We start from the raw sequence: 18,455 nt of genomic DNA on the forward strand, positions 1-18,455 counted from the left end.
GTTTTACACCTAAAGGTGTTAGTACAACATATGGTTGTTACATTTACACTTTTTGGTGTTATGTTCAATCTCTAGGGTGTTATTTTAACACCGCAGGGTGTGGTCCTCTATTAACACCAGTTGGTGTCAGTTTTAACACCACAGGTTTTACAGTGTAGTACTACTACTACTACTACTACTACTACTTCTACTACTACTTCTATTATTATTTCCCCTGATAATGGAATTTTGGTCATTCTCTTGGAGAGCTACCTACATGTATATGCTAGCGCTACAGCCAGCACAACCTTTGCTCTGTATCAGCGCGGGCGCGGCGCAAAGTGCTGCACGCACACATAGTATTCGTGATTGCAGGAGTTCACGCCCAGCAAGTTCCTGATAATGTTTACTTTTTGTCACGCGACCTGAGGATAAATCCGATAACGTAAGTTTTTCCGTTGTTGATGCACTGAGTGATATGCTATGTTGAACTGGTGAAGTCTAATTAGATCTCAGTTAATGTTAATAGTACGGTAATATGACAACTTCCTTCTCGCTTGACCTCTGCGTTGCTCTTTCGGCTGCGGAGCCCGCTGGTGGTGACTGCCAGGGCCAGCGGGGCCGGGGTGGCATCGATCGTGAACTGGGAATGCGGCAGCAAGGGTCAGTTCCAGGTAGACTCTACAGCAGTCAGACAGACACAGTATATTATTGACTAACTTTACGTTAGATCTTATGTAGATAACATGAGTCATGAATTGTGATATAATGGTAATTGTTTGTGAATGTCATCATAGCAGTTCACTAATTCACATCAAGTTCGATATGCCCTCCACTTTTCCGAACATCGCAATCTGTGTGTGCGTATACTGCAAATCGGCTTTAAATCACCAATTTTGAAACGTTAACAAGCAGTAGAGGCGCTGGTCCAAAAATTGAGATTGTCCCAGAAAACAAGGATATCCTCATAAGGACGAATAGTGTCTTGATATTAAAATCGAGACTGTCCTTGTGTATGGAGATGTTTTTTTTTTCACTTACCCCTACAGGACAAAGACATCAATTACGGGATTTGAGAGTGCTAAAAACAGATTCAGTGACCTCGATCCCCCCAAGTTTACCGTCTATTTCATGACTTACCGTCTTCAAATCTTCTTATGAAACCTGATATGTTTACATTTACTAGCGCACTTGATTGGTGTTGGCACTTAACAGGTGAATGAACTTTACTAGATTTCTTGTGTGAAGAAATCTTTAAAATCTGAGACAGTCCCTGTAAACTGGAACGATCCCAATTTTCTGACCAGCGCCAGGCGCGTAGTCAGGGGGGGGGCTGTGGGGGCGGTCGCCCCCAAAAAAAAGAAGGGAAAAAGAGAGGAGAAAAGGAAAAGGGAAGGAAGGGAAGAAAGGTAACTTTGTGTTTTTTTTTTCCATTTTATTCTTTTTTTTCTCAAAAGAGAAACTCCTTCATTCTCGCTCTGTATTTTTATATGAATTTTGCTTCCGCGCTGTGCGCGGTTAAATGACAATGTTGAAGTTCTCCATTGTTTCTCCCACCCTTTTTCTAACCCTATTTTCCACCTCAGCTATATGTGTTTCTTGCCAGTTAAAGTTCAAATGTATATAGGGCATGGATTAAAAGTAATGTTAGGCCGAAGTATAGTTACCCTTTTTTTTATTGATCACGCAACTTCTGGTCGGGTCGGCTCCGGGCGGGTAAAATCTTTATAACAGTTTCTGCCGTCACCTCCATAAAGTCAACTTCTCCTGCTTTTCAGCTCATTACTAAACAACCATAATTTTGGGGCAAACAGGTTCCTGATTTAAAAAGAGGAAGGTTTAAAATTTGTGTCGTTTTGAATAAAAAAAGTACAATATATTTTATCAAATTCTATTAAATTTCATGTCATTTCCCTGCACATTCATCTCCTGTCCTGTAATGTGCCCTCAGTTTAAAATTTTGAATGACAATTACGTTTCTTGATTCAAAATGAAGCGCTTCAGGATAAGTCGTAGAAATTAGGCATTCTTTTTTATATGATTTCAATAAATCACAGAAGTTTCAACTTTTTGCGCTCTATTTTCCTTGTAATGAGGTTCAATAATCATAGAAAATCAATTGAAATAGAGCCGATGGGGTACAAGATACCTGCATTTGATGAAACGTCCGTCCTTGGAAATGTCAGTTCCATTGCTTTGCGCGGGAAGGAATATCTTCCTCCCGACAAACACATTTCTTCTCTTCTGTTTTGCGAGTTAAAGATATGCACTGCCGCTAAATTGTTTGTAATCAATTCTGATCTTTCCAAGAGAAGTATTCAATATATTTTTGAGAATACCCTTTTCTCGGGACCCTTTCCATGGAAAAAAAATGATAAAACGCTTTAGCTTCCGCGCTTCGCGCGGGGTTATTAGTATTTTAATTTCCTCCATTGTATTCCTTTTTTGTGTGTTCACAATCACTTTGAAAACAAGGTTCAAAATCGTCAACTGAATTGGAGCTGATATAGGTACTAGAGACAAGAGAAATGGCTCCTTTTCATTTTAATTTATGAATCACCAAAAGCTTCGCGCTTTGTGCGGGATGGGGAAACTCCACCTCCCTGCACCCACCCCCTAGGGCGCGCTCTGTAAGTGTTGGCATGCTTCGCGTGCATTTACCACCCCCTCCAAAATGAAATCCTGGCTACGCAGTTGACCATCTCCTCTATTGACAAGAAAGAGCACAGAGTGAGCCTGTGTCCGATAGTAAGTTTAATCACTGTAGAGTACGCTTAGTGTCTTTTTTTTATATGACGTACCGGTATTGCCTTTTTTAACCAAAAAGTGACACAGTTTGTCACTTGTTTTTTAGGGTGAGTATCATTCGGGTAGGTGTAGCGGGGCGTAGCGGTAGTGAAGTGTAGTGGAGCCTCCATGAACCATCACCTGAGGTGAATTTACTGTACATATCCAGCTAGCAAGATGCACTTGTAAGTTGTTCTTCACCTCGACGTCATCATTCAAATTCTCAGACATTGCGTCGATTGGCTTCACCATAATTTTGATATGGACTGAAGTAAGCTACCAAAATTATGCAAACATGCGATAAACAAACCGGTGAACTGCCGCAGGCAAATCTTTTGGTTGCTTACTTCAGTCCATATCAAATTACTGCAAAGCCAAGCGAAGTAATGTCTGACTGAGAATTTGAATGGTAATGTCAAGATCGAAGCCTAGGATTAATAGGATTAATGTTATTAATTCTATATGTGATGTAGTATTTATTACTTCTTGTACAACTCAGATACCAAGATGGATTTCTTGAATAAGCCTGTTGCAGAGGTGTGGAGGGCAACTAAGAGAACCCTGGCAGAAATAATGGACAGCAATGAAGGTGCGAGGAGCCCTGGTACATCCATGCAGCGGAGCAGTTATGATCAGGAAATGAAGAGGGATTCGGAACCGTCTGGCTCATCTTCAAGGTCACCAAACTCCGGCAGAAAATCCAGGTCAAGTTTTGGTTACATCAAAGGGCGCCGTCGATCTCATGAAGGCAATCTGAACATGGAAGACCATGTAACAGAACGAGAGAATAGACCCATGGATTGCAATGAGGGAACAGAAATGGGAAGTGGTCAGCAGAGTGCATCAAATGATTCTTTAGACTTTGCAGAGGTCCAGACGAGCCCCCCGCAGCCAGTGATGCCCAAGATCAAAGGCAAGGACAAACAGAGAGAGGACAGAGAGAGGACCAAGACAGCTTGGACCAAATTCAGGTTAGGCTACCTGGGTAAGAATTCAAGTTCAACAGATGTGGATGATGGTGAGGTAGGTAGTGCAGAGAAGTCATCAGTTTTGCCCTCACTCATGGACAAGTCCTCACCAACATATAGCAGTCCAGGAAAGACTAAGCCATCAAGTAGGACTTCAAGAAGGTCCCGTGGGGAAATTAACACCAAAGGTTTTGATTTCCGATCTCGCTTTCGCAGCAATTCTAGTGACCGGGCGACAATGAGGAGGAGGGAGCGTGAAGAGAGGGAAAGGACAAGACGGTCATCATACTCCAGATCAACATCCTTTGATGCCAATGACGAGGTTGAGGATGAGGGAAACACTGCCAGTGATGACGCAGGAGATGACCAGTCCGAGAAGGTCAAAACCAAGCTGCTCTCCATGTGGAACAATGTGAAGTATGGTAGGTACTAGTGCTTTTTGCTAGCTATTCAGTGCTTGTTGACACTTGCATGGTTTTGAATGAATATTTGATATATAATAGCACAGATGCGAGGATTGCTGGTGGGTGTTTCATGAAGATGATTCTAAAATTATGAACGGCTTTATTCACAACTGGAACATGTCAGGTGCTTAGTCAACTACATTGGGATATACATATACTTTCAGAATGGAAGGCGTCACTAGTTGTGTGTAAGGTCATTCATTACATACGAAAAGATTTATGACTCACCCACAGGTCTTTGTGATAGTAGGGTGTTTTTTCGCATCGCAACACAGAACACAGTCAGGAACACAATAAATGTATTGAAAATGGAAGTCAAATCACAATGAACACAGCTGGGAGGTCTTTGTCAAATATTGGTGAACCGGAACAGCAGTTTTGGAGCTGATGAAAAATTGCTAATCTGTTGTTTTTCCAGAATCCAAGGTGAATCTGCTGTTTTGATTCATCCGTAGAGACTTCTTAGTTTGTCTTTGTTAATATGACTTGCATTTGACAATGTATTTTCAGTATCAGTATGTTCTTGAAAGTGTTCTGCATCACAGTGCAAAAACTCTATTGTCGGTTCATAAAGACAATGCTGATAGCATTTGGATAGTTCAACGTCAATGGGCATCTACCCCATCATGACAGTACCCCATCTTCGTGCAAAATGTCTGGATGAAAGTGAAATCAGTATTGAATCGCACATTAATAATCTCTATTCGAGCATTGTAAAGTGCCAAGTTTTAACTTTCCAAAGTTTGCAGGATTCACTATCAAAGTTCTTTTTTTTCCATTCACCTTCTGGTGAATATCCCTTAAGGAGCATCCTTTCAAGTGATGTTAATTGCTGTGTAGATCAAGTTTTATATGACACCAATTTTTGCAGGTGTCAAATAAAATTGTGGGAAAGATTGAAGATGCACAACCTACATAAATTGCTAAAATTCTATTAAGATTAGAGAAATAAACAAAAGAAATAAATTTGCAACAGAAAGGTGTCATCAATTGTTGTGTTTTTCCCTCATCGAGCATAATGTACTTTGTTATGTACGTACATGTAACTTGTTAGTGACAAGATGTGCTAAATTCACTTTTACATACATTTACATGCCCCATGTGAACTTTGAAAATTAACCATTTTGCCTTTGAAATACATGTACTGTAACTCACTCATAATACATAATTCTGCATTGATCATTTCATTTTTACACCAAAGTTTTCTTTTTGACCCAAAACATTTTTGTTAAAAACTTTAAATGCCATTTCAGTTTTGTAGACTAGAGAGAGCTTTACTATTTAAACATATTGAGGGAGTGACATCTCTATATTTTTTCTCATGTTGTGCATACCCACCACACAATTCAGCACCATAAATGTACAAGTGTTCAAGGGGGAAAAAATGAAGACCTGTACTTCTAAACTACTTGTCCCCATTTGAAAAAATGTCAAACTTGTTCAGGATTTGAGCATTTCCGTATACACCTTTGTACAGACTCTTGTATTGTTTTGGTAAGTCAGTGCAACCATTTTGATCATTGGCTTTCCCTACACTCATCCACTCCAAGCTCCTATATATACTGTCAGGTAAAAGTAGTGAGTCACAAGAGAAGGGCTCTACCCCATGACTATCCTGGTTGCAAAGATCCTTCCGATATAGACCTATTCTCGTCTAGTTATGACCTTGACTTGCTCCATGCAGTTCACTCGTCTACAAGATGCAGCCTATTAATGCTTGTCAACAACTCAAGAGAATTGTTGGTTGGGTTGGCTCCTTGTAGGTAATTTGCAAGACAGAGTCCTTGAAAATAATTTGAGAGTTGATTTAAACTTCCCAAGTACAAGCACATGTTTCAAGGACAACATCCTTTATGTTCCCACCAATTCTGAACAGTATTGTCTTATTGGACATTTCATCTTTGATGGCCCACAGATTGAGTACTGTATTGCAGATCGAAATATTTTTTTTCAATATTAATTGATACATGTAACCTCATATTCTGCAATCTTGTTCATTGTAACATTACCTCAGAGTTAGATCATTCACTATCTATGAAATAGAAAGATGTGTTTTTAGAGTGAATAGAATGACTTTGATAGAAGTGCCTCAACGATACTGACAGAAGGAGCAACATATCATGCAAGACGTGAGGTCAAAGTTTTGAGGAAGATTAAAAAAGCGATCCAGTGATATGTGTACATGTACAGTGATGTACATGATATACGATGTGATTCACATGAATAATGTAGAGAGCATCCCCAACCCACATTTGGTAGTTGGAATTACATGTACATGTGTGTCCCAACAGCTGTATACATGTATGAAAGCATTTCGGTTACACAAAAACATGCAGGCACTACATGTATGTCTGTGTTATGGGACAGAGCCAAAAGTCACATCACCACAACAGGATGGAATTTGATGAATTTCATCATAATCATTTAGTTGCCATGGCAATATCACTTTGTTAGCTCCATGGGACAAGATTGCCAGACATGTTTGCTTGTTCTTATTGAGGTTAATTGCAATAAGGACTGATCTTTGCAGTGAAGGGAAAATACATCCCCACTCCTTTGCCAAGTACGTTGTATGCTATATGTTTCTGTCTGATTTTGTTATAAAGCTTGTACATGTACATGTATAATAAAGTCTGTTTTTTTATTGGTGCTATAGCGCATGTTTGACCCTGTTCACAGTTAATGTAGTAGTACATGTACTTCCTGAACTGGCTCCAAATAAAACCAATTCAGTAGGAATAGGTTCAGCATGACTGAAAACTCTAGATAGTCTCAGCGATCTTGTAGATCTGTCTTGTCAGTTGTTTTATAATTGGTACAGTAATCTAAACTGCTTTGCTTTGTGAACCAGTTTACTTTGCATTTTTCTGTACCAAAAATCATTCTTAAAGTGATCTTTATAAGTATGTGTAGGCCTACATGTATGTTATCATGTACATTTAGGCCTACATGTATAACAATGTATAATTTTGATTGATGTGCCAAGCTCTGACCCTATGCCCAGCACTAGAGTATTCTGTACAGTACAGGACATGTAAGCCTTTGGCTAATGGCTATGCTGCATTGGATTCCTACAATTTACTTTCAACTCAGAAGAGTTACCACCGACAAGTTCACTCAGAGAATATATTGAAGGACAGTCTTCAAATCTTCCCTTGTCTGACTATTCTACCATGATTGAATGCTAATAATGGGATTTTGACTGGTGGTTGAACACTATTGTTCCAACTTGTATGGAGAGTACCATGTACTGTACAATCAGGGAGTTCTCTACTCCTGCAACTCCCATGTTCATGTACATTACATACTTACTAGGACTATCTAGGGCTACTTACATGTACATGTATTACATCCTGAATTTACAGGGGGGGTTATAATTTTCTTGTCTTTTACCCTGTTGAAGCTTTTGTTTCTTTTTTCCTTGATGATTTTATATGTACAGCACATTGAAGGGATTAGGAATTGCTTCTTATACATAATTTATTTATCAAAATCATCAATATTTCTATAATGTATTTACATCAACTTGTATTTAAGTGTGATTGAAGGCTAGACCTCAGAAAAGATCAAGCTCATGGAATAACATCCCATATGATTCCCATTCAATCATGCAGTATATTAATGTACATGTAAATGATATATTGCTACAAATATTGCCATTATTTTTAATATCAATTACCCTTTATATTTAATTGTTTTTTTTTTCACATTCATGAAGGCCTTCACCATTGTGCATTTTAACAACATAATTCAGGAATATTGGATTTATAAAATCAATATTATATGTACATGTAGTACGATGATACACCAGTCGTTGGACAGCACTTTATCAGAAGAAGAATAAGAATAGGCCTACACATTAAATCACAAAAAATATAGTAATATTGATGGTAAGCTACATATGATACGCAAGGAAGCAAATCAATACAATGTTGGGCATACAGTATGAAGTGTGAATTATGTTACCTTGAGCCACGGATTAATCAATTCTTAATTTGTAAACAACTTGTTGAAACTCTGCTAGTTAACCTGCTGAAAACTAGGGCAGCATATATTTTATCTCAGCTGCAAAAATTATAAATAGAAACAAAAATCAGGATTAGAAACATGATAACGAGGAAAAGTAATGATGCACATGCTTTACCTTGGCAAGCCAAGGAAGTTAGTGTGTAATTTTGGATTTATTTGTCCATTTTGAACTTGGTATCATGTCCATTTAAAAAGTTGAAAGTTGGGGTAGGACTATTGTTGATTTTCTGGAAATGATATTTAAAAGATATTGAAAAAGTCTAACCAATTTCATTATATAAAAGAAATTCACATATTTGTTACATATTTCCCAGTTTTTGTCTAGCCTGCATAGCAGAGCGGGACTATAGGCTAAGCGCCGCTTTTTCTATGGCCCGGCGGCATCGTCTACATTGAAATCTTAACCAAGGTTAAACTTTTGAAATGTCATCTTAATTTAGAAAGTATAGTTTATGAAACTTGGACACATAAGGGTAATCAAGTATTACTGAAAATCCTGCCTGAGTTTCAGGTCACATGACCAAGGTGAAAGGTCAGTTTAGGGTCAGTGAACTTAAAAGTTCAGGATGCAGAATGAATTAACAAGATTCTTATTAAGAGAATGAAAGTAAATACTGGTATTTAAAATTAAAATGTAGATAATGATTAATTATATATTAAGATTTTGATTAAGTGAGTAGTAAATGTATGAAATTATTAGATGAGTAGAATCGATAAAAGGGGAAAAATGGGGGAAATAGATGCTCTTTATGTATTTGTCTCGTCTGAACAAATTTCAGCAGAGACGTAGTGAGTCTGTTGGTCTGTTACAAAAATGTTCAAGTTTTTTTTCAACTTGCTCCCATTTTTTTTTTGCGCAAGTATTTTCATACTCATATATATCCTTGGGTAGTACCACATGTGTGCCCATGAGGATGATGGGGTCAAAGGTCATCTACATGTACAGTAGTGTCAAAAGGTCAAATGATATGAGGTTACAACCTCAAAAAAAGGATGGACATAAATGTCCATCCTTGAAGTTTTTGTTCAGATACCTCTCATTGCTTTATTTCTTCATCAATTTTAATCACACCTGGCTCAGATGATCCTTGGGTAATACCACATGTGTGCCCATGAGGATGATGGGGTCATAGGTCATCTAGGGGTCAAAAGGTGAAGTTTTGCTCAAATTTCATTTATTTCTTTATTTCTGCATCAATGCACTTGGTACAAATGATCTTTAGGTTCATGTTATAGGACATGTGTGTTCATCAGGAAGATAAGGTCAAAGGTCATCTAGGGGTCAAAAGATCATACTGTATTGCATATGAAATCAGGCTAGACTTTTGGTTAGCAAACCACCGTGTATTTAAATGAATGAAACTAATGGATGAAAATAAATAATGAAAAGATAAAAACAGTACCGGTACATATAAGATATTTTGCAGTTGAGATGAATAAATACTTACAGTGTAAATTAATTTCAAATGGATCGTCTTGACTAATTAAAAAATAGAAAATTAGTACAGTAAAAAGAACACCCCTCAGAAAATAAATGATGATGTTGTTGCAAATTACATTTTAGGAATTTAAGTTTTGAAGTAACTTTTAGGTGTGCAAATACATGTTATAGAGGCTGGATGTAGGCTCACACATTCAGAGCAACGTGTTTATAACTCCTAACTGATTGAGCCATTATGACTAGCTCTGACTAGTAAATTGGATAATTACGATGAAACCTAGTTCTAGATCGTTTTTTTTTCTTGTTAAATCCAGATCAGGGATATGAATCATCTCTCTATGAAATTGATGGCATTCCCCCATTCTGGGTTGAAGTGGGCTTGTTGTATTACCAGAGTATGATTGTTGATTGGTAGTAATGAGCAATCATAAAGGTTTAGAGATCTAATGATGGTGAATAATGAGCTTCCTCGTATTTACTGTGTCAAAAAATCTACGTATAGGCCTGAAAAGTATAATACATGTAGTGTGATGAACCAATTTTTTTCATGGCAGATGAAATATTGTACAACGCCTACATTGTGCTTAGCTTGTTGTACATGTACGTGAACAAATGGGAGACTGAATGTCTAAAGCATCCTGGTTTATTCATTTTATGTAATATGCACACCATGCTGGTTTGTGACTATTGAAAATAAGTATATATCTGTTGTAATTTGTAAGTGAGGGTGAAATATTGGATGCTAATACTGCTTGGATTATGGCATTATTTCCCTAAATGAATTTGTATTTTTTTATTCCAACTCTTTTTAGGATGGACAGTAAAAACCAAGACCAATTTCAGTATCCACAAACCGATTTGGTTTCTTGGCAAGTGCTACCACCAAAGGCCTGAAGGTTTGTACCCTATCTGAAAGGGGAATGAAATCTTTGGAACAAGCAGACTTGTGCCTAAACAGAAAAATTAAAGAATAAGAACAAAGAAAGTTTGAGAAACATTGGACAAATAATGAGAAAGTTATGAGTATTTTAATATTGCAATCATTAATGCTATGGAGATCCTCCAATTGGCAATGCGACAAGGATGTGTGATGTCACTTGTGAATAACTGTCCCTTTGATGGACTATAAACTACCCTCAAAATGTCTCTTTTTGCCTTTTCTTATGGAAATACAAACTCTTTTATCCATGATGTATTCTTTAAAAACCTGTATTACATGCCCTCCTATAGAAAGAACACATGATCTACTGATAGATGTGATAAAAGAGGCAATTTATGGGGAGAGTTGTTCACAAGTGACATCACACCTCTTTGTCGCATTGCCAATTTGAGGATCTCCATAGCATTAGTGATCGCAATATTCAAATGCTCATAACTTTCTCATTATTTGTCCAATTTTTCTCAAACTTTTGTTGATCTGTTACTTTGATTTTTTCTGTTTTCACACAAGCTATCTTGTTCCAAAGGTTTCATTCTCCTTTAATAGTTTATATTTGGATTTGCTGCAAAGCATTACATGATGAACTTTGTTGATATTCGGATGTTTTCTAAATGTACATTGACAGCTTCAAGATTTTATAAATGCTAGGGCCATGAAGGGACCTAGAAAGATTATTGTTGACACCAAAAAGTTACATCATGCCCCCCAAATAATACATATTGGAATACCTATGCATTTGGTATGTTCCAAAATATATATGACAAGTAAAAAGGATAGATCAAGAGCATGTATTAAAAGTGCTTCATCATCCATTTTATCTGTCACTTTGTAGTATGTGATCAGCATATGTTTGACATATGACTTTATTTGACACCTTCCTTTGGCAGCTTGCCTTCTATTTAATTCAAGCTACACATGCATGAGAAACAAATATTGCAGTGAATAATGGTCACCTATAAAACATGTTGCTGAATCCATGGAAAAGAAGATTTGCTCAATGATACAAAGTTCAGTATTTTTACAAAGCCCTTTTGCCTAAATCATTTATACAAATAAATACTGCAAATGTCATTATATTTTTTTTTGCCTGATGCATAATGTTGACAATGGATATGTGAAGCGATGAAATCCCTGATATTCTATGGCATACATTTGTTTATAATTTGTTTATGTTGTACTCTCATACCTGGAGAGGGGGTCAATAGAGTGAATAAAATCTTATCTTTATAAGGCCAGGTCACACCGCTTGAATTTTCTTGGAGCATTCCTTGAATGGTAGGGAGAGGGGGCTGAATTTTGACAATGCTCATCACAGTGCAGTTGAAAGGAAGCGATCGTTGGTTTACATGTAGCTGTGATGTGAGCATTGATAGAGCGGCGTTTTGCGCATGTGGGCATTGGCTCGGCGGGGGATTAAAGTTGGTTTAGCAGCATACCACTTTTGAATATGGAGCTGAACGGATCTCTTTGATAGAAGTTCTGATAGATTTCAAAAGGGCTCCTTTTCCATTTCCCCTCGTATGTATAGCCAAATGCTGGTCCCGCCCCGACACCTCCATACCAACGCCAAACCAAAGTTCATTACCGCAATGGATCGCTGCTTCAACACCCGACACCGTTCGAACAATCCCTTGTCCACTCGTAAAATGCTTACAACTGCACCACCAAAGTTTGTGCAATGATTAATCACCACCCCGGGTCAAGCTGGCAAAGCAGTGGTGACCAGCATTCAAGAATTTTGCATTGGCCTAGCGGACCCAAGCGTCCATGAACTTGCATCTAGCCGTGCAAAACGTTGACTGGGCTTTGTTGGAGCGGTGGTGAACTTTGCCGGAACAGAAAATTGCCCGCTCCTCATCGCTCGCAAGATTTTGTGCATCTCAAAACTTTTGGAGCGGTAGGAGGGACCATCAGCGGTGGCCGAACGTATATGGCATAACGGAAGCCAACTTCTTCTAAACGGTGGTGAACTGTAACAAGCAGTGATGACTTTTTTTCACCGCTCCAGGAACGCTCCAACAAAGTTCTGGCGGTGTGACCAGGCCTTTATTTGGGATATAATATATGGGGAAATATTATAATTTTACAAAATGATTCTACAGATGAAAAATAATGCATCTAAAATCTTGATTGATGGTGTGAAACAAAAAAATTCTGGATATACCTAACTATAAAAAGGACACTTTGAACACAGACAAGTATCTTACAAGTTTACTGATTGAATAGAAAGGTACCGGTACACACAAAGATCACATTCTTAAATTTTCAGCACATTTCATGCATACAAAGTGGTGTTGTACATGTAAATTATTAAAGGACAAGTCCACCCCAACAAAAACTTGATTTGAATAAAAAGAGAAAAATTCAACAAGCATAACACTGAAAATTTCATCAAAATCGGATGTAAAATAAGAAAGTTATGGCATTTTAAAGTTTTGCTTATTTTCAGCAAAATAGTTATATGAACGAGCCAGTTACATCCAAATGAGAGAGTTGATGACATCACTCACTATTTCTTTTGTATTATTATATGAAATATGAATATTTTTATTTTCTCGTCATTGTCATGTGAAATGAAGTTTCATTCCTCCCTGAACACGTGGAATTCCATTATTTTAACATTTTGTGTTTGAGGCAATGAGGTCCTAATCATCAAATTCGTAAAAATTGAAAAATTGTATAATTCAAACAATAAAAAACAAATGAAATAGTGAGTGAGTGACGTCATCGACTCTCTCATTTGGACGTAACTGGCTCGTTCATATAACTATTTTGTTGAAAATAAGCGAAACTTTGAAATGTCATAACTTTCTTATTTTACATCCGATTTTGATGAAATTTTCAGCATTATGCTTGTCTGATTTTTCTCTATTGATTCAAATCAACATTTTTCTGAGGTGGACTTGACCTTTAAGAAAGAAAAATTACACAAATGTATTTTTATTCTGATCTGGTCACCCGGTCAAAATAAACATATTTTTATTTCATATTAATTATCAACATCATAACAGTTTAAGAACATATATAGCAGTTAATGATCAGGAACAATAACAGCCACTTCTGGGGGATTTACCAAAATTTGCAGTGGTTTTATGTGTTGTAAAGTGTTGCCATTGTTTCTCTGGTGTATGTTGGCAAGTTGTTTGCCGTTGTCTTGCTGCAGTACTCTGATTCCTCCATAGGAGTATTCAGACTGACTCGGAAGTTCAAGTATACCAGGGCCTTGTCTTACAAAGAGTTACGATTGATCTGATCAATTGTAACTCTATGGAAATCCATCAGTGTCATAATTTTTTCTACGAAAAATATGCACAATGAACTTTGTATGCAAAGAGAAGGGCAGTGAATTTTTAAGAAAACAATGAATGCATGAATATACATCATAGCTTGAAAATATTTTGAACAAACATGCATAATAGATGTTGACGTTGCTGGCCGTCCGTAGTTGTGATTGATCGGATCACTCGTAATTCTTTGTAAGACGGGGCTCTGGTATTCTCTGATCTGAAAGTCTATTGTGATCTACACCGATCAGAAAATTCCTGGTATTAATTGAAGTGTGAACCAAATTACTTGTATTATCCTGAAATGAAGTACCCGCTAAAAAGTAGGTATGTGTCAAAATTACAACAACTTTCGCAGGGATTTTGCCAGGTCACAGGTGTTCTTGCAGTGTGAAAGCAAATTACGAGTACTTTCTCCGCCCAGCGAGTAGTAAGGCACAGGGCTGCTGAGCCAGGAATTATGAATTGCATGCTTCTCCTGCTAATTGGACAATACTGCACATGCTCAAAATTTTGAGAACTGAGAACTTTCCCCCCGAATCGGTCTGCTTTGGGTTGGGTCGATTGGGTGAATGTGGAAATAATTGTCAAGTATTTTTTAGCCTGAAAAAGTCCCTTTTTTATAAAATGAGTATTCTGAAGATCGAGTTGGTCTGAATATATACCACAGAATTTCAGAAGAATCTTCTATATACACCGGAAGTGGAAACTGTTTTCCTCCTGTCTGTATGCTGGCTACCTTTTTTGTCTCCTTGTCCAAATTACATGAGTTTGTGTGTTTTTCTTGTCTGGTAAATTGCAAATACTACAAAAAGTAGAAAATAATGTATTCATGGAAAAACAGTGATGGTTTAACCTATTTAAGCCTATTCCTGGAAAGGTAGGGTTGGTTTTCAGGAATGGTTTGAACATTGGTTTCACTTCCTTTTCTTTCTTATCGTTATTATTCTGTTTAAAAATTCTTATTAAAATTTATAGCGATTATCGAAGGGACTCGATAAAGACGTTATTGATAACAGCCCTAAATGGATTCACATGTCAGTGAATGTGGATTGGTGTACTATTTTTATTTCCAGGGCGCTGTTCAGCATTTTGTTACGCTTGATTTATCCCTGATACGTTCATGTACGTACAATTTACAGTTTCCTGACTGAGATCAATAATCAGCAAATCACCTCCAGATTGAATTGTACGCTGTGGCTAGAAATCACATAATGTAAAATGATAATCTGTTTACGAATAGCGTACAGGACATTTCATGCATGTACCATAAATATACAAAAAAATGATGAATATAAATTTTTTTTTCCATTTTAAAAAATCTTGTTTCTCAATATTATTAATTTGGTGTGGGTACATGTAGCCTGTGTCCTATGTACAACTCTTGTATGTAGCCCGTACAAGTTGAACACTATTCACTTCCCATATGATATTGGTGTAGTATTGTAGACCTGCTCATGAGAACCAGATGTTTGAGGTTTACTCATTTCCTCTAAACTTGGTGACTGAGAACTGACATATTATAGGGATAGCTTTGACTCACGGTGTACAGTAGTAGTATACAGACATACCTTTATTATGGCCACTGAGTGTCTGGATTAAAGACTATTACCTCCATATTCTAATCCAAGCTGTGGGGAAGTTACAAATTGATGCAGAGATTCGAAGTTCGAGCCCTGGTCACGTCTTTCGGATGGTGACGTTAAAGGTCGGTCCCAGACGTAAATAATCATATCTGATTGATACACGTCTGACAAAACTCAAATACACACACACACAATTTATTAACTGGGCGTTGTGGCGTGCGCCTGTAATCCAAGCTGTGGGGAAGTTACAAATTGATGCAGAGGTTCGAGCCCTGATCACGTCTTTCGGATGGTGACGTTAAAGGTCGGTCCCAGACGTAAATAATCATACCTGATTGATACACGTCTGACAAAACTCAAATACACACACACACACACACATTTATTGTTTTCAATAATTAAAACAAAAATCTCAACTTGGTACATGTAGCAGACTGATGGTAAGGACAACTTCATACACAGTTTTGTTGGTATAAATGAAAGCCAATGCAGGCTCTAAATTTTTATATATACTCAACAAAAAAAAGTAAGTCCCTGTTGAAGAAACGTGCATGATTTCCGAACCACTAGGAGTTTTTTAATTTTTCATGAGCATGTACATTGTAAGTAATTTTATTATATGCATACCCTCTGGGTGAATATTACAGACATAGTTCATGCCATGCCCCAGTGAGCAATGCTAGAAGGATAAATTGTCACTTTTTATAGGTCACGAGCCTGATATCATGACTTTGATTGCATTTTATTGGAACAAATTCCACATTCTCACCATGAAAATGTTCAGAAGGCTTGTAAAAGGTACTTCCTGAAGACGGTCCAACTTTATTGCCAAATTTCTTGGTTGAATAACCATGACTCAAAATTTGCTAGAATTCGATTTTCTACACATTTCTATGGGTAAAAATTATGTATATGATGACATTTATTTGTGGGAAGAGTATCTTCAATAATATTCATCATTTCATGGTTCAGTGGACATTACACTGTAAATAAAAAAAATTGTGATTTTCAAATTTCCTATTAAGCAAATATTATTCTGTTTTGAGCATAGAAATCATCTCATCAACTTTTTTTTTTTGGGGGGGGGTTTTTTGCTTGGAATATTGCTACAGATATTTGTCATTAACCTTCTTGCATAGTTCATTTGACTACCGGTAGATTTATGTGAAAATCCTGATGTCTAGTGCTTTAGTGATCACAAAATATTCGAAAATTAGGCAAATGATAAGAAAGTTCTAGGCCTTGGCCCCACTCTGTTCCACATTGAATGATTATTTTGGTGTGCATGCCTTTTGGATAGTGACTCTCTGAAGTCATACATGTATGGGTGCGAAGTTTCATGAAAATGTGTGGTCAGAAGTAACAAAAATCGTCCATGACACAAACCCTCACTCCACTTTTGTTAAAATTTTGATTTCCCCTCTAGTCTCATGGACATATTGTACAATATGAGTGCATAAAGAATAAGTAGCCCCTTATTCATTATGGTGGAATTTTTTTTTAAATGTCTACAGTAATATCTTTTGGCAGTACATGTAGACCTATAATGTTTATCAATGGTCAACCTATGGGTAGAATTCTGAGCAAAAATGAAATTTGATGTTTTATGGATGAGTGAGCACCCATCAAAGGGGGAAAAATGGCAATTTCAAAGTCACAGACTCATTTTCAAGGGTTGCAGAATTAATATTGGGGCAAATTCTGTTTCAACTGTGACTTCATTGCTGTTGCTGTAATCATCCATTATTTTATCACCACACACTATCTCTAAACTTTTTACAGTTAAATGGTTGAGCAAGGATAGTTGAAAACTCTTTATATTGCATTGCATTCTTTCCTAACAATTTCTCATGATCAGTTGAATTTATTGACAAATCAGTGGTGGATCAGAATTTGAATTGGGAGGGGGGGGGGGGGGCGGCCAAAACATTTGCCAAATTGAACATTTTTTTCAAGTCATAGAGGGCACTACCGTACACCTCATATGATGATACGTCACTAAAGAAAAATATTGCTCACTGAAAGATGAACATACATTGTACATGTACATTATTGTTTGGAGTGGTTAGAAGATAGATTGTAAATAGCATATATGCATCATAAAATTGGCCAAAAATAAACTTCACCCAGCTCTACTACACAATCCAGAAAATGACTTTTGTTACTTTCAAAAAATGGTCATGTTTACTTTGATTACTCATGCATGACTCAATCGATCAATCTCATTTTTTCACAGGAGTTGCTTAATGAGTGTAGAAAACCGTCTGCGAAATATTATTTCTCAAAATTATTGCATTCATAAGTTACAGCATTTTGATTTTAAAGGGGGGGGGACTAATACTTTTTTATTGAGTATATTTTGGGTAATTATGAAGGCCATTGTTATATCTAGGGCACATTTTGTATATGATATGGTGAAATGATAAAAAAGAGCACCAGAAAAATATTTCAAGCCAATGAGAGGGACATTGAGGCCAATCAACAGGCTATTCAATGCCATGACTTTGGATGGCCTTGAAAGTCAATAGCTCAAGCAAATTAGGTGGAAATATCTAGTATAAAGTAATATGAAATTAAAGAAATGCACTTCATATTTTATTCTAATAATTCATATTATGACGATGCTTAGTTTTTGTCTCACCTGCGAAGCAAAGTGAGACTATAGGCGCCGCTTTTCCGACGGCGACGGCGGCGGCGACGGCGGCGGCGTCAACATCAAATCTTAACCTGAGGTTAAGTTTTTGAAATGACGTAATAACTTAGAAAGTATATGGACCTAGTTAATAAAACTTGGCCATAAGGTTAATCAAGTATTACTGAACATCCTATTAGAGTTTCATGTCACATGACCAAGGTCAAAGGTCATTTAGGGTCAATGAACTTAGACCATGTTGGAGGAATCAACATCGAAATCTTAACCTGAGGTTAAGTTTTTGAAATGTCATCATAACTTAGAAAATATATGGACCTAGTTCAT

General features: G+C 37.1%; 1 protein-coding gene across 1 annotated transcript in view; it reads left to right on the forward strand.

Annotated features, from left to right (window-relative positions):
• The first annotated feature begins 305 nt into the window (after positions 1 to 305).
• LOC121423704 overlaps positions 306 to 18,455 on the forward strand; it is a 41,584-nt gene continuing 23,434 nt past the window's right edge. Inside the window, exons 1-3 of the mRNA XM_041619134.1 lie at positions 306 to 424; positions 3,266 to 4,156; positions 10,481 to 10,564. Of these exons, the coding sequence (XP_041475068.1) occupies positions 3,274 to 4,156; positions 10,481 to 10,564 (967 nt within the window). The 5' untranslated portion in view covers positions 306 to 424; positions 3,266 to 3,273. The remainder of the gene's footprint in view (positions 425 to 3,265; positions 4,157 to 10,480; positions 10,565 to 18,455) is intronic.

Source organism: Lytechinus variegatus, chromosome 11 (genome assembly GCF_018143015.1).
Source record: "Lytechinus variegatus isolate NC3 chromosome 11, Lvar_3.0, whole genome shotgun sequence".
NCBI classification, from domain to species: Eukaryota; Metazoa; Echinodermata; class Echinoidea; order Temnopleuroida; family Toxopneustidae; genus Lytechinus; species Lytechinus variegatus.